Source organism: Aethalodelphis obliquidens, unplaced genomic scaffold, assembly GCF_003676395.1.
Source record: "Aethalodelphis obliquidens isolate GAN/ISIS:26980383/991018 unplaced genomic scaffold, ASM367639v1 scaffold4, whole genome shotgun sequence".
Lineage (NCBI taxonomy): Eukaryota > Metazoa > Chordata > Mammalia > Artiodactyla > Delphinidae > Aethalodelphis > Aethalodelphis obliquidens.
Window position 1 is genome coordinate 53474916 of NW_020837948.1, and position 21175 is coordinate 53496090.

General features: G+C 39.2%; 1 protein-coding gene across 2 annotated transcripts in view; it reads right to left on the reverse strand.

Moving 5' to 3' along the window:
* Positions 1 to 3478: 3478 nt before the first annotated feature.
* MSH3 (mutS homolog 3) overlaps positions 3479 to 21175 on the reverse strand; it is a 183893-nt gene continuing 166196 nt past the window's right edge. For both annotated transcript variants that reach the window (XM_027100714.1, XM_027100715.1), the window contains exons 21-24: positions 18360 to 18546; positions 13399 to 13528; positions 6567 to 6738; positions 3479 to 4235 (exon numbers count right to left, since the gene is read on the reverse strand). In XM_027100714.1, coding sequence (XP_026956515.1) covers positions 4127 to 4235; positions 6567 to 6738; positions 13399 to 13528; positions 18360 to 18546 — 598 coding nt within the window. In that variant the 3' untranslated portion in view covers positions 3479 to 4126. The remainder of the gene's footprint in view (positions 4236 to 6566; positions 6739 to 13398; positions 13529 to 18359; positions 18547 to 21175) is intronic.

Below are 21175 nucleotides of genomic sequence, written 5' to 3' on the forward strand. Positions count from 1 at the left end.
TTCATGGAGACGAGGCCGATGACAAAGTTATCTCTGGGGATTTAGTCTCAAAAACAGATTAGGTAGTAAAGCCCTAACATGCCAATTACCAGAGTGGTAGTTTCTAAATGCCACAATGTAAAGCATTTATTATAAACAAGCAAAAAACAACTGGCAGATCGTTCAGATAAAAAGCAGTTCATACAGTGGGTTAAAAAAATCAATTTTTAAAGACGACATTAAAAATCCGTCAAGTCGGTAAGTGTGTCCATGAATTAGCACCTAAAACTAGGGTAACCACGTAATTTATTATTCAAAACAGGACACTTTTGAGTGAAAGAGGCTCTTAACAAGTACACCAGGAAAACAGGTGTAGACCAGAATGTCCCAGATTCATCCCAGGCAAACCAGAATGGATATCTCGCTAATGGTAGTACCTCTTTGAACATTAATAAACCTAACGATAATAATCTATACTAACCACAATGTTCCAAAGAGGAATTGATGGTAATTACAAAGTTAAAAACCGCAGATGGTATTAATCCAATTTCTTTTTGCTCTCCACCCATGTTCTTAGTGTGAAACATCAAATGACACTTTTATAATTACCTGGCACAGCAGTAATTAATACTGATCTTGGAACTTAGTAAAGCTCTACAATAATTTGTAGACCACATTGGATTCAATCTAGTCTTTACTCTGGAATTCATGCAGTGAGCACTATTTCACCAGCTACCTTACCACTACCACCAAGACAACAGGCTCTAACTTGGACAAATTGGCAGAAGAAATTTTAATTTTTTTGTTTTAAGATATAGTATACTTCTACATGGATCTTGAATCCCTAGTGAAATAGTATCTTGATTATGAAACGAAGAGTCATTTCGTTGGATTTCTAATATGAAAGGGTTTGGTTTTTCTTTTCTATTTCAACAAATATTTATTGGGGTTCTACAGTATGCCATGCTTTGTCTAAATGATAGATTAAGCAGAGGAGAGAAACCAAATGACTGTCAATCCAATGAAAAGTATTGTTTAGTCACTTGTAATCTATGAGACTAGTGGTTCACAAACCAGACTGCACTTTAGAATTATCGGGGGGAGCTCTAAAAAAAAATCTTGTGGGGGCTTCCCTGGTGGCGCAGTGGTTGAGAATCTGCCTGCCAATGCAGGGGACACTGGTTCGAGCCTTGGTCTGGGAAGATCCCACATGCCGCTGAGCAACTAGGCCCGTGAGCCACAATTACTGAGCCTGCGCGTCTGGAGCCTGTGCTCCTCCGCAACAAGAGAGGCCGCGATAGTGAGAGGCCCCGTGCACCGCGTTGAAGAGTGGCCCCCACTTGCCGCAACTAGAGAAAGCCCTCGCACAGAAATGAAGACCCAACACAGCCATAAATAAATAAATTAAATTAAAAAAAAAAACTTGTGGCTTGCCACATAAAAATCTGTACATAAATGTTCACAGTAGAACTATTCATAATAGCCAAAAAATGGAAAGAGACCAAATGTGTATCAGCTGATGAACGGATAAACAAAATGTGGTATATACATATAATGGAATAGTTTTCAGTAATGAAAAAGAATGAAGTACTGCTACCTGCTACAACATGGATGAACCTTGAAAACAGTAAGCTAAATGAAAGAAGCCAGACACCAAAGACCACATATTGTATAATTCCATTCATATGAAATGTCCAAAATAGCAAATCTATAGAGACAGAAAGCAGGTTAGTGACTGTCTAGGACTGGGGATTTGGGGGAGGAATGGAGAGTAACTGCTAATGAGAACAGATTTTAGGGTGATAAAAACGTTATAAAACTGACTACAATCATCAGAGAAATGCAAATAAAACCACAATGAGATATCAGCTCACACCCCTTTGGATGGCTATTATCAAAAAGACAAGCAGTAACAAGTGTTGGTGAATGTCTGGAGAAAAGGGAACCCTTGTACCCTGTTGGTGAGACTGTAAATTGGTACAGCCATTATGGAAAACAGTATGGAGGTTGCTCAAGAAATAAAAAATAGAACTACCATATCATCCAGCAATCCCACTTCCAGGTATATAACTAAAGGAAATCAAATCAGGATCTCAAAGACATTATATCTAATATTAGAATTGCAGCACTCCTTAAGTGTGATACCTGGAGTACATACCCAATCAATGGCATCTTTCCTGCCAATCTCCATGGCATGTGTGCAATCTTCATGTCTAGGACTCTGACACAACTTTCCCTTCAACACCTCAGCACCCTGGCTGGGAAGGAGCCTCACTTAGAATTGCAGTTTGGCAATGCTGATCTTCTTCCAAACTTGGAGCAGGCCTGACCTCCTGCAAATTGGCTGGCTGGCTGATATCCTGCTTTATGTTAGAGAATCTACCTTGTAATATTCCACATTGTCACTTGCCAGACACTGTGGACCGTCACTCCCTGGACACACGGCTCCTGAAACTCTTACCTGCTTGAATGTTGACACTGGCCTGGGCAAGCCAGAGATAGCCCCAACTATCCACTTGGATATGACCTGTGATTGCTGGTCCCTGCAGCTCCCTCAGGCATGAGCGTGACATTCCTGGATTCATCTCCGTTTTCTGCTGGCCTGCCAGTAAGGTTACAGCACTACCTCTGTTAATATAAAACATTTATGGTCTTATGGAGTATTGAAACATTGCTTAAAAAGTGTTATTTTTAAAATTTAAAGAGTAAATCCCAACTAATTCTATTTGGAGATATGTTTGAGAATTTCACTGTATGTTAATATTTCTGGAAGGATGGAGGAATCAGACTACATCATATTCTAACTCCATAAAGGTGGGGAATCACAGGGCTAAAGCGTGAGTGACCCAAAAGTATAGCAACCAACCGCTCGTCATCAACTTGGGGAGACTTAATTGACTGTGTCCAGGGCTCACTGTTAGGGCCATTGTAAGAAATGATCTAAAGGGACCTTCCCTGGCGGTCCAGTGGTTAAGACTCCACACTTCCACTGCAAGGGGCGCAGGTTCCATCCCTGGTCGGGGAACTAAGATCCCGCAAGCTGCGCAGTGCAGAAAAAAAAAAAAAAAAAAAAAGAAAGAATCTAAAGAAGAAATTAGAAATGTGGCCATCAAGTGAAGGCATTTCACTGAGTAGGAATGAAAACCGAGTGGGAAACAGGATGGAAAGCCTTTGTGCAAGATCATATATTTAGAAACAAAAAGAATAGATATGAGAAGCCAGGTTGTAAGTGCTATAAAAAGCTCAGGGACAAAGCTGAGCACTGTCACCCTAAACATGCAGGGAGGTAGCATTGTTATGAATCAACATGGCTATAAGGTTCAATACCGGGAAGACCATACATTTGCTACATCAATTAGCAGAAAGGTCCAAAATGGGAAAGCTCAGTTCTGTGTACTTGGGAGAAGCAGCAACCTTGGTTCCACAATTAAACCTAAAAAGTAACAAATGTCCCAAATAGTTGAGAACCCCCAAATTCAACATGAAAAAAAATCATATATTATAGCAAGTATTCATCATATGTTTATTACTTGAATGAATGACAAATAATTTAATCCAACAACCTTCAAATTGCTTAAAACTATGACAATATTTAGCTTTTCAAATTTCATATGACCTTACTCTTTCTGTGCTCTAGTTTCTAAAAGCCTGATAATACCTTCTATTTCTCTTCAAAAATTCTTATGCTTACAGTGAATAAACTGGCGGCATTATAAAATTATTTTAGTTCGAATGAAAATGTATATTCCTGCAAGACATTTCAACCAGCTGCAAATTATCTGAACTGAAACAAATAAAATTATGCATTAAATTTTTATATCACTCTAAAAGTTCATGAACTATATATTCTACCACTCCAGGTTTTACTTAGAAGTTTCTGATTTTATTTGAATCTTACCGTCCATGAGATTTTCTAGTGACATGATAGAAATCCTAATATTCAAAAGTGTTTATACTTTTAAAAGGATGGCAGGAACCTGAAACAGACTTTCTACACAAAAGGCCTCCCTGTTTCTAAAAGGAATATACCACGGTCAGGTTTTATGCTCAGGTCACACAAAGATGGGTTGTTACTAGAGAGTTGTTTTATACAGTTGGTATTTTTAATTCTTTATTTTTTGGTTCCAAAACGTAGTCTTCATTTTCATCAGGAAGAGAAGTCTGTAATTTCTTCCAGTTTGAACTCATCCATCCACTTTTGCAAATCATTTGCATCATTTATCGTCCATAACTTCGCAAAACACTTTAGCCTTTTCCTGGAGAGAAAATAAAATACTATTTCTTTTATAAATGAAATTGTTAGAGGCCAGTACATTTCATGGAAAGCTATGAAAAGTCTGTAACATTAGACTCACAGGCAAGGTGATTGGGAAGCTGTGGTTGGGAAGCTATGTCAGGAAGCATCAGCCTTCCTGAGAAACAAGTTTTTCAGTGCTGCTATTATAATCAAGAGACCAAAGCTGTGGATCAGCTCTGACTCCGGGGAGGGGAAAGCCCAGCTTCCTCCCTCTTCTAACTCAGCCAGAGGCTATGTGTGCTCACAGGATGAAAAGTAAAATTGATTTAATAATATAATGCAGGCTATGGAAAGAGTAAAATGCCAACATAACAGAGACCTACTTAGGGTCTGAAGAGGGAGTATATGAGTTCCAATCACTGCTCCAGCACCAACTAGCTGCGTGACCCTGGTTTCCTGGTCAGCTTCCTACCCCCACCTGGCCTCATTTTCCCCAACTATAACATGGGGATGACAGCAGTACCTATCTCACAAGGCTGTCGTAAGGAATGAGTTAATGTATGTAAAGCAATAAGAACAGTAACTGGCACAGTGTCTAGGCTGCTGCAAAGGACTGACTGCCCAGACTTGCTGGTGCACACAGCAAGCATTCAATAAATATTAGCTATTACCAAACCCACATGAATGCACTGGATTCAGTTTGCTTTCTTTGATCTCGCCAATGGAATCGATGTGACAGGCACTTTTAGTGAAAAGGAAAAACAATAAATGCAGTGTATCCTGATAAATCATCAGATTCCATCCCAATGCAGCCTCTTTCTATAATTCTGTCTTTTTAAGATAACTTTCTAGATTTCAAAATGTCATATATTAGTCGGAAGAGTTAAAATATTTATAAATAACCTGTGAATTTCACTGCTCTTGCTTTATAGGCTATATAACAGCAACATGTATAAACTCTCATATTTTATCACCATCGTGCTTATGTATCTTTTGTAGTAAAGTTTTATTCTAGTTTCTTTAGGGAAAAAGAAAAATAAGAAGACAACAAGAGAGGATTTACATCAGCCCAAAGAACTACGGGCTAAGCTTATTTTTAAACTCTCACAGATGATTACTTTTCTCTCTAGAAAAATTTTATGTTAATCTATTATGTTACAAATAACTAGAAACAAGCGGTCACTGATTATAACATTTGTTTCTAACTTGGCATTGAGGAAAGGATCCAGAAGAGAAAGTCAACAGAGGAAACGACATGTCTTTTATAGTATTCCAGCACTTTGGACCTGGTTCACCACCATTTACCACTGCAAAGTGTGGAGTGCAAGGCAGAACCACAGAGGCAGGAAGAGGAGAAAGAGAAGTTGGTTGCACAACTGTACGTCAGTATACAAGTTGGCAAGTGCTTAACTAATATTAGGTGTTAAGATCTCAATATTTAAATAGGGGATGATTTCCAGAACTAAACATATTCTTACAGTATAGTGGTCAGCCAAGATGTTCTATTGGACTAACAGTCTGTTCACTCCTGGTCATATGGTTATGGACCAGGGCAATCATGTCCTGCCCCGGGCCGATCAGACTCTCCAAGCAGAGAAGGAGTGGGGTAGGAGGTAGGTGAGGAGCTTATGTTGTTTTATAATATAATCTTATATTTGGGGAAAAAAGGCTATAATTTATTATTTATTAGTATGATATTTTCCTAGGAATATCTTCCTTCCAAAGTATGTCTCAAGTTTATATGAAGATTAGTATATATACTGACTATATACTTGCTGGCTATCCAGGGTAAAAAGTGAGTGCATTCACAAAAGCGTTCCTAGATGATGGAGAAGTCGGTTAGAATGAAAACTTCGTCACAAACAAATCCACAAAGTAAGTGACGTGTGGATACTGACTCTAATCACCTAGTTATGTGATATTATTATTTTCATTCCTGTCCTGACAGAATTCTTCATTTCTGAATGCAACTACTGCATATCTGAATGCAATATATGAATAAAAGAAGTACTCTAAACATTTTATATATTGAGGTTTCCATTAGTAATTTTTTGCATAAACGAATATTTTAGGCAACGAATGTGTTGGTACATATTAAGGAGTTAATTCTTTAGAAAAATGATTAAAAGGACCAATTTATCAACTTAATAAAGACCTGACTAGAGAGGCATGAGTGAATTCACGTGAGCTTTGGTAAGAGCTGTTTTCATTTTATTGTAATTAAATGTTTCACAATACTTGAAGAGACACTTGAAGGAAGTTCTGATGTTCATTTACAGGACAATCCTCTTCCTGGGACAACTTGGAAGATTTCATTATAAATCAAAATATGCAGCACAATCATTCTGACCTTTTCATATTTACTAATCCTTCCAGCTCTTTTGATTTGCTAGCTGCTTTCTTTAAAATTTCTCCAGGAACATCTGCTAGTTTAGCCACATTGAGTCCATAACTCCTTGCTGCAACTCCTCTGGTTATTTGATAAAGAAAGGTGACAAAATCAGGAACCTGGTCTTCTTCACCTAAAAAATAGAGTTAAAAGAGAGAGAGAGACAGAGAGAAAGAAAACCATGCTTGAAAGTTGAAAGAAATTAGAGGATTAAAGACAACATACAATTCTTATAACTTTATTCAATTAAAATTTATAATCTGAAAAAGAAATCCATTGTTCCTAATCCCTTGTTAGCTCCTTTTATCAATACTACATATCTAGAAAAGGGTAAATACTGCTTTGAAAATGCTTTTGCATTTAGAATCTATCTTTTAGCTCAGTTAAAATGGTTTTTAACAATTACTCATTGTAAGCTAAGAAGTATTTAGTTTTATGCTGTTTGCTGAAAAATTTCCACTGACCTTCTATATCAAAAAAAGAGTGATTCTCATACATGGTACAATACAATTTCTCCTTTAAAAATAGATTTAAAAAAAAAAAAGTGTTTTCCAGTGGAAGAATATATGCACCAGTCTTGTAATACACTCTGTAAATTAACATATATAAAAGATGTTTCTAAGAGTGCTAGAAACAAAACCACAAAAACAGATAAGGAAATATTACATGTTGCACAGTTTAAATAACAAGACCAAGAAATTCTGGCTTATTAAACATCCTAGTTAACTAAGAGCTATACATATTGAAGTGGATGCTGTCTGGTACCACCCAAATCCCACTCAGGACTGAAGGGTTTACTGCCCCAACTGTCAGGAAGGCTGTTAAGCCTGCAACGCTCAGCGGTGTGCTCTCTTTGGGAACGTCCTCAGCTGAAGAGAACTGCTTCACCCAAGGTCGCGTCCCATCTTGGGAAACCTGCGTCCAGTGACTGGTTGCTATGGGGGTTTGCAGGCAGCCTCTAAGATGGCCACCAAAGTTCCCTGCCTCCTAGTGTTCAAGCCCTTGTGTCACTCCCTCTCCTTGAGTGTGTGCTGGTTCAAAGGACTGGCTTCTAATGAATAGAATATGACAAAAATTATGGCATGTCACTTTTGAGATTACATCATGAAAGACTGTGGCCTGTCTTGGGCACTCTCACTTTCTTTCTGGCTTGTCTGCTCTGAGGGAAGCCAGTGGTCATATTGTGGGCTGCCCTATGGAGGTCCCATGGAAAGAAACTGATGTCTCTGGCCAACAAGTCAGTGAGGGCCTGGAAGCCTACCAACAGCCACGTGAGTGAACTTGGAAGTGGCTATTCTGAGGTCTGCCAACAGCATGTGAGTGGGCTGGGAAGTGGATTGCCCCAGTCAAACCCTGAAGCGACTGCTGCCCTGGCCGATACCATGATGTAGCCTGTGAGAGACTGTGAGGCAGAGGTGTTCAGCTGAGCTGCCCCTGGATTCCTGCTCCACCGAAATTATGAGATAATAAATATTTGCTGTGCTAAGCTGCTATGTTTTGGGGGGTAATTTATTACGCAACAGTAGATAACTAATAAAAGGTATAAGGCCTGGCTCTCTCACCCGAAGTTGAGGTAACTCTGAAGGACCAACCCTCGTCAGAGCTCTCTGCAGCGTGGGCTGAAGCCTTATAACTGTAACCCAGCGTTGATCGTGAGAGCACTCCCCAATAAACTCCGGCATGTAAACCTCAGAATCTGCTTCCTGGGGAACAGTCTACCACACAGTACATATACATGAAGTTAAAACTTCTAAAGAATTGGGATATGATGAAGTACAATAAGACAAAGACAAGACTGTGAAGGGATTCAGAACAAGCCTTCCCAAGATGTGCCACTCTGGCGTGCAGAGTGTCTGGGGCTGAAGACAGGGGAGGCCCCACAGGCTCAGGAAAGGCTTTTTAGCTCCCCCTTCAACGGCCTGAAAGAATTTAGATGGAGGTAGGGGGGGCCCTGGCTCAGAGACAGACTGTTACCACAGATAACGTTTATCTGAATGACCTATGTATAGGGCAAGACAAACATCTAATTACCAAATATCTGTTTTTCTTATTTCCCTGTGAATTACCGTCCTCCCCTTTGATGCCCAGTCTCCTATCCCATTCCTTAGCTCAGGATGGCACAGAAGCCTCAACTGCCTGACTTGCCCTCATATTCTTATGAGGCCCCCGTAGACACATAATTAAATTTGGTTTTCTCCTGTTAATCTGTCTTATGTTAATTTGATTATTAGACCAGCCAAAGAACCAAGAAGGGTAGAGAACAAATTCTTCCCCAACAGCTGCATACAGTTTAATCTTTGATAAACCTAAAGCAGCTCGGGATTATGCAGCTTGTATTACAAAATTCAATATAATTGCACGGTATTGCAAAAATGTCCAAGATGAACCAGATTCACAATGACTTCTGAGACCCTAGTATACTTATTATAAGTTTATCAGGAGCTTTTCTCATATATTATTTCGTTGGATAAATGTGTATGCTTTATTCTTTTATCCAGCTAAAAGCTAAAAAGCCAAAAGACTGAACACAACGGAGAAAAAGGATAATGGAATTTTCTTTAATCTCCTCTAAGGATTCAGCAACAGACAAATAATACCTTTCTAAGGGTGGGTGCTAGAGGTGGGAGGTGAAAAGAAGGCTGACACTCTCAGAAATACGTAGACTAAAACTCACATTACAAAGCACTAAGAATACCTTTTGCCTCCAAATAAAACTTAAGGAACACAAAGAACAGGTGACAAAGTGGGTGGGAAAAGACTAGGAAAGAAGCAGGTAGAAACCAGTACCTGCTAACCTGGATAGTTTTTTGTTACCTTTCAATGCTCACAAGACCCAAACTGAAGTGAACAGCAGTGGGGTATCAAAAAAGCCAATTCTTTTCATCTCAAAGACAAGTATTGCCTTTATCACTTCAACTGGGTTAGTCCTAACTGATTTCTCCACCTCCAGCCTCTCCTCTATAATCTAGCCTCCACATTGACCTTTCTAAAAAAGAGATTAATTCATCTGTCAGTCCATCTATCCATTCATTATCCACCTATCCATCTACCCATCCATCCACCCATCCATCCATCCATCCACCCATCCATCCATCCATCCATCCATCCTTTTCCGAAAGCCTACTAAATGCCACAAAACCCCCTCATTTAAACACTGCTTTGCTGATGGCTTTTTCCTTTTTTTTTGCTTTATATACATATAAGATGTAGTATATATAATATAGCTGGCTAAGAAATGTTTCTTAAATATAGTTAAATTATATAAAATATGATATTGCTCCCAAAAAACTCATTAACATAACTCAGTACAAACAACTGCTGAATTTGTCATCATATGCTGGTCTCTACTTTAGTACTAATTATGGTAGTTCTTACAGCATCAAGGTAAATAATGTAACCACTCTTCCATAATCACCTGAAGGAGCTATTTTTATAGTTACATTCTACTTCAAGACTATCTTTCACCACTCTTCCATGGGAGAGAGAGGGAAGAAGAGGGAGAAGAGAGAGAGAAAGAGAGAGGGAGGCGTGTGTGCGTGTACAAAGGAAACATGGAGGTGGAGAGAGCCAGGTCGCAGAGCAGATGGTAAAATGACTCATTTCTTTACAGCTTCAAATAAAAGTTCTTAGTGAGGACCCTACTTGTAAGCTATGACCAATTTCTTAAACAGGTATTACTGAAAAGCTTATCTGACACTGCTTAGAGTCAGTGAAAGTAATCATTCAAAGTTTCTGTTTGTTACAGGGAAACTTAGCAAAACTGTTTTAAAGCAAAACTCCTCTAGACAGGTATTAAAGAGATGTGTGCTGATCAAACAGTTTCTGAAGTCACTTTTAGGATAGATTCATAAAAATTTAGAGATGGATGAGGTTAGGAGACTTTTCCAACATCTTATGGACTGGAAGAGACTAAAACGCAGGTTTCTTACTGCTGGTCCATTGCTTTATCTACCACACCAAAGGAAATAGATAAGCATAGTATCTTGGAAGTCACCCAGAAGGTCACTGGGGCATTTTACTGATGACCAATGGCATCTAATCTAGACAGAAGAGGAATTAGGTCAGAGGTAAAGGATGAAGCACAGATACAGTCAGGGATAATATTGGAAGTAAGCAGGCAATGGAGGAATGCTTCAAGTTTCTGAGTGAAAATTATTTTCAACCTAAAATTCTAGCCCTAGCTAAATTATAAATCAAGTGTGAAGGTATGGAGACATTTTCATTCATGCAAAATCTTAAAAACTTTACCTTCTTTAGTTGATATTATTAGTAGCCTATCCAAAATCTATTCCACTTCTAAGAAAACCCTGATTTATAAAGGAATTAACTCCCTGACCATTTATCTCAGGGAGCAGTGTCCTCATATCCAGCTCCAAATGTTGACCCCAATTAGTCTAGGCTGATCAAAGTTATCCCTTCCATTCTTACTTCTAGGAATTGGTTTAAGAATGATCATGTGATTCAATCCTGAAAATAAGATAGGACACTGAGGAGAAGCTAGTGGGTATCTAAGAAAAGTTCCCTTGCTCCTAAGAAAGAGTCACAGGAAAAGCTGGTCCCTCTTCTTCCTTCCGACATCATCAATTCTGGATGCGATGCCCAAAAGAACTGCAGCCATCTTGCTGCTAGTCTGATGATGAAACCAGCAGGGCAGGAAGACAAAGCCTGGAGAACTGCATAGAAGACGAGCTGAAGCCCACCCTTCCTGAGGTTCCTGTAATACGAGATTATATGTATCCTCATCGTCTGAGCTGGTGTGAGCCCAAGTGTTCTGTTACGTGCAATCCAATGCACAGAGGAGAGGTTAAGAGACTTCCTAGGATGACAGCAACATCTGGGCAGCAGGCCTAGGAAACAACCAGTTCAGATGAGCAGGAGGACAAAGGGCTCCAGGAAGAATGACACCAGTGGGGAAAACTGGAACCAACAGGTTCAGTCATGTGGAAAACTGTCTAGAGAGGTGTTTTGCAAAGCTATTGGAGGATGCAGGAATTTTCAACAATAGACTCAAATAAAACAATGAAAGAATGAAAACAATTATTACCTTCAAGAAAAATGTTGTACAAGAAAGAAAACATACTTGGCTCATGAGTAAGCAATACCTACTGGCAGTAATAGTGAAAACAATGAATGTGAATGAAACGGAAAAAATGTGAAACTATTATACCAGGAGGAAGGGGAAGGGAGGGCGGAAGACCCTCATTTAACAGAAGTCAGTAAATATTGTGTCAGGTTGATGAACCAAGAGATAGGAAAATAAGCACAGTATTTAGAACTATGGAAGAAATGGATGAAAGAGTCAAAAGCAGTTGCCTTGGGACTGGGATGGGGAGGGGCCGTGGAGTAATAAAAGGATGGAAGCAGGGGACCACTGCCTGTTAGCATTAGTCTTTAGCTTTATTTAGTTTTTAAAAATTATGTTCATGAATAAAAATCTAAATCAATAAAATAAAATGCCAAAACACTTAAGATGTAAGGGTCTGGGTTAGTAGTCAGTTCACATCAAACACTTACCACTGACCCTTCCCTGCTAGTGAACTCTGTTTTGTTTATCCCATTGGATTTTAGCTTATAAGCTCCTCCTGTCACTTTGGATGCAGATGAATAGATACAAAACTGCTTCCATGAGAGAATTTATGATGTGTTTTTCAAGACCGCATGGTGGTGAAAGGCCAGGACTGCCTAACATTACATTTATCTTAGGTCCAGTGCTTTGTTTTATTTGGGCCAGTTGCCTGATATCTTTTTCAGGTCCATCCTTACTTATTACTTTTCCAAAATAAAATTTGGACTCTGGAGTATCTTTGATAATGGATTTTCCATTGTAGCACACCAACTGCATAAGCCATCACTGGCCCACAGCTTAAAAATATTATTATTGGGCTTCCCTGGTGGCACAGTGGTTGAGAGTCCGCCTGCCGATGCAGGGGACACAGGTTCGTGCCCCGGTCCGGGAAGATTCCACATGCCACAGAGCAGCTGGGCCTGTGAGCCATGGCCGCTGAGCCTGCGCGTCCGGAGCCTGTGCTCCGCAACGGGAGAGGCCACAACAGTGAGAGGCCCGTGTACCGCAAAAAAAAAAAAAAAATTATTATTGAACAGAGGGAAAAAAAAAAGCTAAAATCTACTATATTACTTACAGCACTTGAATTTTTTCTATTGGCTAATGATGTACTTTTTCACGAAATGTTTCATTTCTGTGACATGAGTAGTAAGCAGAAGGCTAGGAAAAATACTGTAGCTCCCATATACCATTTCTAGCAGAGCAGAAGAGAACCTGCAGGCAGAGGACATGGATTCTAGGCTCAGTTCAGCCCCCACCCAGGTGGCTGACATGGGGAACCCACTTTACCTGAGATTCACTTTCCTTGTCAAATTAAGATAACATGTATGGCCAGTATAGAGTATTGCTCTTAGTAAGTTATTAAGGCTAAATGATATTTGCGGAAATGTACTGAGTATTTTTAAAGATAACTAATACACTTGACGGTTAGGGCATCTTTTCTGAGATGGATCTAAGAATAAAACCTAAATGACCCCCTCACCCCACTTTCTTCTTGTAGAAAAATGAGATAAGGAGGGCCAGAGAAGGATTCAGACATGGTGAGGATAAATGCAAATTCTATCTGACCCTAAGCTTAGAGAAAATGAATTTGGACAAATGTCAATTACAATCAACATTCACAGCTTTCATGATTAATAAGCAATAAGTTCATGCTCCTATGAACTTCAAGTTATAAATTATGAAAACCAACAGAATTCTAGTTGTACTTACTGCAAGAACAATTCATACCTGGGTCCTGTTTGCTTTCATCCTCGTTGACCAAGAATCCCATGTGATAATTCCCCACCTGTTGTGAGTAACTTTTTTCTAATTCACAGACTGGTGGATAATGGGTAACAAAGAGGGTTAAGGATTTCACCTAAAGCAGTGAGACACAATGAAAGTTATTTTATTTTTAAATTTTAATTTAAACTTTTCTCCAACTTTATTTTGAAAAATTTCAAACCTTCATAAAAGCTTCAAGACAAGTACAATGAACACTCATGTATTCTTTATCTAAACAACCATTTGTTAATATTTTGCCATATTTCTCCTTTCTTCCTCCCTCCCCCTCTACACACACACACACACACACACACACACACACACACACACTTTTTTTCCTGAACCATTTGAGAATTGTAGACATCATGACACTTGGTCCCTAAATACTTAAGATTCTATCTTCTGAGAACAAAAACATTCTCCTATATAACCAGAATAAAATTATTACACTCAAGAAGCTTAACAATGATATAGCACTATTTACTAATATATAGTCCATGAATTTCCCTTACTGTCCCAATAATGTTCTTCAGAAATTTCTTTATATTAAAAAAAAAAATCAAGACTCATGTGGTATACTTAGTCATGCCTCTTTAGTTCCCATTAATCTAGAACAGTTCCCAGACTTCTCTTTTTTCACTTCTATGTCTTTAAAATTTTTGAAGTATCCAGGAGGGCTGTTTTGCATAATCTCCCTCAATTTGGATTTGCCTCATTCAATTCAGATTAAAACTTATTACCAGCAATATTACATATATAGGTAGGTGACATACCCTTTTCAGCATATCACATCAGGAGGTACATGATGTCAGTCTGATCTATTATTGGGAATGCTAAAGCTGATTATTTGGTTTAAGTGTGTGCCCAGAAGATTCCTTCACTGTACTGACACCTCTTTCCTTTGTAATTAATAAATAACTTGGGGGGTGATACTTTGAAACTGTGTGAATATCATTTTCTCCAACAATCTTGCATCCAAAGGTTTTACTATCTGTTGATCATCATTGCCTGAATCAGTTATTATTCTGGTAGTTAATAAATGCCGATTACTGGGCATATACCCTGAGAAAACCAAAATTCAAAGAGAGTCATGTACCAAAATGTTCATTTTAGCTCTATTTACAATAGCCCGTAGATGGAAACAACCTAAGTGCCCATCATCGGATGAATGGATAAAGAAGATGTGGCACATATATACAATGGAATATTACTCAGCCATAAAAAGAAACGAAATTGAGCTATTTGTAATGAGGTGGATAGACCTAGAGTCTGTCATACAGAGTGAAGTAAGTCAGAAAGAAAAAGACAAATACCGTATGCTAACACATATATATGGAATTTAAGAAGAGAAAAAAATGTCATGAAGAACCTAGGGGTAAGACAGGAATAAAGACACAGACCTACTGGAGAACGGACTTGAGGATATGGGGAGGGGGAAGGGTGAGCTGTGACAGGGCGAGAGAGAGTCATGGACATGTACACACTAACAAACGTAAGGTAGATAGCTAGTGGGAAGCAGCCGCATGGCACAGGGACATCGGCCCGGTGCTTTGTGACTGCCTGGAGGGTTGGGATAGGGAGGGTGGCAGAGAGGGAGACTCAAGAGGGAAGAGATATGGGAACATATGTGTATGTATAACTGATTCACTTTGTTATAAAGCAGAAACTAACACACCATTGTAAAGCAATTATACCCCAATAAAGATGTTAAAAAACAAAACAAAACAAAGCTTTCTCTATTAGCTGGAATTTTGTAAAGTAGAGCTTTCCCTTCTTCCTCCCTACCCTCACCATTTTAAAATTTATTTTTGTGTTGTTAGTATCAATACAGACTTGTGGATTACTTAATTAGCAATGTTTTAAAGCACAGTTATATGTGTTCTAGAAATCCCTATCTTAAGGGAAGTTAACACCAAGTCTTGGTCTAAACATTAGCAGCAGAGGGTAATCAAATTGAAGAACTCCAGTTTTGATTCATCTGCTATTCGCCTTATTAAAAGTCAGAACATATGTCTTTTCTCTAAAAACAATTACAAATAAACCTATTAAGGCAGAATTTCTTTGACAAGTTGCTCTTAAAATCTGCCCTGAAATATCTTAGGACCAGCTGTCTCCCCAGTGTCCCTTCCCTGAGTTGACGGGCATTTCTAGCTGGAAGACCTAAGGGTTTGGGTTACACCACTGTCCCCCTCAAGGCCATTTTCACCCTGCAGCAGCAACACGTAGCCTCCCTGACTCCTCCTTTTCCTCTCTTCCCCATCCCAGCAATCAAAAGACATCATGAAAAATAAAGATTTTCATCCATAAAAAAGTTAGGGACTCTTGTTCCTGAAGAATCCTCTTCAATGACTTAACTCCAAAGTAAACTTTATCTAAAACTAACACTTTCTTCATCAACATTTAAAATATCCAAAAACTGCTACAGAAGCAATGAAAACATAAGTGACAAATTCAATTCTGTCCTAATTTGTTCCTGAAGGTTCTTAAATGACTCTTTGAAATTGCGACAAACTGCTTTTGGCAGCCAGCCTCCAACATGGCCCCAGAGATCTTCGCTTCCCAATGCTCATGCTCTTGAGTGGCCTCTTCCACACTGATCAGGGCTGGCCCTGTGTACTCAACAACATGATGGCAAAATAAAATGCACTGCTGCTTCTACCTTGGCCTCTTGGAATGCCTCCTCTGGGGGAAGCCAGATGCCACTCTGTAAGGATACTCAAGCAGCCCATGGAGAGGCCCACAGCGAAAGAAACTGAGGGCCCTGGCCAATCGCCAGCACCAACTTGCCAGCCACGTGCGTGAGCCACGTTGGAAGAGGATCCTGTAGCCCTGGGTGATAACTTGACTGCAACCTCAGAAGAGGCCCTGGGCCAAAACCACCCAGCCAGGCTGCTCCCAAATTTCTCACCTCCAGATACTCTGAGAGACAATAAATGATTATTGTTGTTTTAAGCCACCAAGTTTCAGGGTATTTTGTTATGCAGTCATAGTAACTGATACACTGCTATAGAGTAGATACAATTAAAGGAAACTCGAAGTTGACAGATTCAGCTCTGTCATAATTTGTTCCTGAAGGCTCAAAACAAAGGAATGTCTTAATTAATCTAGTTTTTATTAAATGAAAGATTCTTTAAATTCTGCAGTGCTTTACAATTTTCCGAAGTGTCATGCACGTGATTTCATATATCCCCATAATAACCTTCTCTCCCCTTACCCCTAAAAAGCCCCTCCCTGCTTCCTTCTCCCCACTAGTTTGCTCTCTGTATATGTGAGTCTGCTTCTTTTTTGTTATATTCACTACTTTGTTGTATTTTTTGATTCCACATAAGTGATATCATACAGTATTTGTCTTTCTCTGTCTGACCTATTTCACTTAGCATAATGCCCATCCATGTTGCTGCAAATGGCAAAATTCCATTTTTTTTTTACAGCTGAGTAGTATCCTTTTTTTTTTTAACATCTTTATTGGAGTATAATTTCTTTACAATGGTGTGTTAGTTTCTGCTTTATAACAAAGTGAATCAGCTATACATATACATATATTCCCATATCTCCTCCCTCTTACATGAGTAGTATTCTTAAATGATGTTTAAAAAGTGTGTTTTGGAGGCAGATATAGAACTATACTGAACCTGTAGTTTCTACAATGATTAAAGAAAAGTTCCTGAGCTATATCTTTTTGAAAATACAGAATTTCTTTAAAAGTAAAAAGTATTTATTTTAAAACAGAAAATATGTCATCATTAACTATGTAATCTAACTAAACGTTTAAACAAAAAACTGAGGGCCACAAAACTTTAAAGAAAAGGGGATTTTATTTTTGCAAAGAAATACGAGCAAAAATGTGCTTTTACTGGCTATTTAAGGAAGAAAGAAAGAAATGAAAATGGAAGGAAGACACAGAGACAAAGAAAAGTTAAAAAGTAGAGAACAAAATAGAAAAAGAAAAACCAAAGAAGAGACAAGGTTCAGGCGCAGGTGCTAAGGTGAGAGAAAAAAAGGAGAGATCAAAATGAACAAAACCAGAGACAGTTAATAAAGGGGACAGTTTGATGGAGATGACGGAGGTGCAAAGTTTGACACAAACAAAAGTTCACATTCAGATGCTTAGAAACGAACTCTGGGACTTCCCTGGTGGCGCAGTGGTTAAGAATCCACCTGCCAATGCAGGGGACATGGGTTTGATCCCTGGTCGGGAAGATCCCACGTGCCGTGGAGCAACCAAGCCCGTGCACCTCAACTACTGAGCCTGTGCTCCAGAGTCCGCGAGCCACAACTACTGAAGCCCGCGTGCCTAAAGCCTGTGCTCCGCAACAAGAGAAGCCACCGCAATGAGAAGCCCACGCACTGCAAGAGAGTAGCCCCCGCTCGCCACAACTAGAGAAAGCCCACGCACAGCAACAAAGACCCAATGCAGCCAAAAAAAAAAAGAAATGAACTCTAAAAAAAAAAAAGACACATGCACTGAAGGTGCTACTAAGATAGAGACACCGAAAGATCAGATCAAAGGTCTTATAAGGAGACCTTCTAGGATATTGTTGAAAAAAGTATTTCACAGGGCAAAAATGGCACTATCTCTTATTTGGTTCTTTTCTCAAGGATTGGGTTGCAGGTGATGGGCCCTGCTCTTGATTTAGTTTGCCAAGGAGAGTAAAATACAGTTCTAGGTGGAAATATTGCCAAGGAGGCCTTTTTTCGTACTGACCAGGTTTATTCTGCCTCGGCAAAAGAAAGCAAGACACATCAAAGAACTACAAACGTTACTTAGGGCCAATCTACCTGAGTTCCATATATAGCATTTGAATGATCAACTGCAGGAACAGGATCAACTGCAGGATAATACTGAATATTTTGAAACTGAGGTCAGGAAAACAATCTGTATAGTATGCACCATTCCTGTAGAAAAAGGTATGCAAGATACTTACATCTCTAATAAAATGCTCAAGTGTAGCATAAGCAATGGCGATTCCATCATGGGTGCTTGTCCCTCTTCCCAATTCATCCAAGATAACCAAAGACTGTGATGTTGCTTTTCTTATTATTTCTGCTGTGTCAGCCAGTTCTTCCATAAATGTACTCTGTCCTTTACATATGTTATCTGCAGCCCCCATCCTATAAACAAGATGACAAAATCCTGATTTTCCTCTGAACTTCATTATTAGGAAGCCAGAGATTATTTTCTGAGCAATAACTATAAAAGATCCCTACAGGGGTCTATGTACTTTGAGCCAATAACAGCTGAAATTGTATTAAACAAAGAAAATATGTTGGATATAAAGAGTGTCTAACATCAAATGGCACCTTATAGAAACATTCTGGGTAGAACCTGAGGTACTGGACAGAGCTCTTGAAAAGCAGGGAAACCTCTGACTCAGCCTCTTTCTGACCAATCATTTCAAATCAAGGTTTTAGTACTCACAGGGGAAAACAACGCTTCTCTGTATCACTGTGTGCAAAATCCTTGAGTACTAGGATGCTGTACAATCAAAGGCTTTTTCCAGTGTTTCCTGAAGAAGATTCCACACCGATATTACAAATTAAAGTACCATGTTGAAATAAAACTTTTCTTTTTTTTTTTTTTTACTAGAACTAGAATTATGGAGGTTTAAATAACCTCAGACACCTAATACAGGTTCCTAAAGTGGACTTCATGGAAAGTGTTCTTAGAGATGTCAAGAAACAGTTCAAAAGTTGTAAGGGCTCTTTCCTGTAAGACTTCTTAGAGCCTTTAATATTCTACTACATATTGTGCATTTCTTACACCTGATCTAGTACACAGCGTTTCTAACTCATTTAACCATGGACCCTTGAAACTTCTGGAGCACCTTCTGACAATAATGGTTTACAGAACACATTTGGGAGAATGTAAAAAAAAAACCTGGGGGGAAAAATTAGGTATTTGCACTCCAGGTCATGTAGTTTGCAGCAAAACCTAGAATTCAGACTCTGACCCACTAGCCAGCTTTGTGGACGCTGGTGACTATTTTCTCAGCAAAATACCTTCATCAATTTAGTTTTTCTACAACAGTTCACATGTGACCTACAGCAGCATAACATGTCTCTTATTTCTGGAAAAACTCATGGTAAAACCGAGCCTTAACTATCCTGTGGCTGGAGCCACGTACTGGGCAGGAGCAATGGAGTATAATGCCCACCTCCTCAACTTCCAAAGACTGGTGGCACCTTAGGAGAACTGCTCCACTAATCAGTGGCATTTAGAAACTGTAATTAACTACATCTATGATGGAGGTGATAGTGCCGTCGATTCCGTCTCCTTTAAAATCGATAACTACAAAACATAATTTCTGAAATGTTGCTAACTCATGAGCATTCTGGTTACTTTTTCAAAGTTTAAATCCTGTTATTTACCTCAATTTTCAATGTTTACTTTACTAATATGTTCCCTACCACAAAGCAAGAATATTAAACTTTCCTATCTCTGCAACCACTCTGAATTCTTCAGAACCATGTTTGATTCTCACTTAACAATGTTTGATTTTATTCCTGACAGGTTGTGAACTGACAAAAAGAACATATCTTTCGCTGATAATAAAATAGCTCTCATAAGGCAAATATCTGCGGGGGGGGTATCTTTGATTCAAGAGTTAGAAAAACAAGCAAGCACTGGCTAAGATTTTAATGAAACAGTTTACGTATACTTAAGTGCTTTCTAGAAATACTACGGTAACAGAGTGGTCTCACTGGGAACTGCAGGAATTGTAGAATGCTTTGGGGAAAGACATTCTAAGGTGAGATTTCAAAACAGGAGGGAAGGCTGAATGATCAATCAATAAAAAAAGATGGTAGCTAATTGGTTCCTTCAGGAAAAAAAAAAAAAAATGACAACAAACAAAGATGTGTCCCTACTTACACCATATTCCAAAATCAATGTATATGAATTTAAAAGTTGAATGTAAAAATAGAAACCATACACATACCAAGCAGTCTAGATGAAATTTAATCTCTAGACAGGTGGGTGGATGGCTTTATATACATGGCATCAAAACATGTGTGTAGCAAAATGCCATGGTACCAATGTGTCTTACGGTATTACAGGGTTTCTGTCCTTAAGGAGGTCAGGCCAGATTTCAGGGGATCTTGGGTGTATTTTTATTAAACAATGGTCCCAACTCTACTATTAGACCAGTAGTTTTCAAATACCTTTTACCTGTTAAATCCTTTGTTCACATGAAATCTTACAAAGAAACTCACTCTGCCAATCAGATCAAAGGGACACTGATTTGGTCAAGAACCCAGCACTGAGGCCTCGCTTCCCTTCTAGAGGGGGTGCTGTGGGATTCCTAACACCCTGTAGAACAGTTTGAAAGCCACTCCATTATAGGAGCCAAAACATTTTTTCACAATTCTATTTTTCCATAGCACCTGATGATAAAGTAGCAATGCTGCCCAGCAGACACTAAAGAAATGGTGGCGCCTTAACCAGTCACTGAGGCCACTGGGGAAGTATGTGTTTGTAACTGTGGGAACTGTTTATTGATAAAAATATTTTCTGGGGCCTCCCTGGTGGCGCAGTGGTTGAGAGTCCGCCTGCCGATGCAGGGGACAAGGGTTCGTGCCCCGGTCCGGGAGGATCCCATGTGCCGCGGAGCGGCTGGGCCCGTGAGCCATGGCCGCTGAGCCTGCGCGTCTGGAGCCTGTGCTCCGCAACGGGACAGGCCACAGCAGTGAGAGGCCCGCGTACCGCCAAAAAAAAAAAATATATATATATATATATATATAT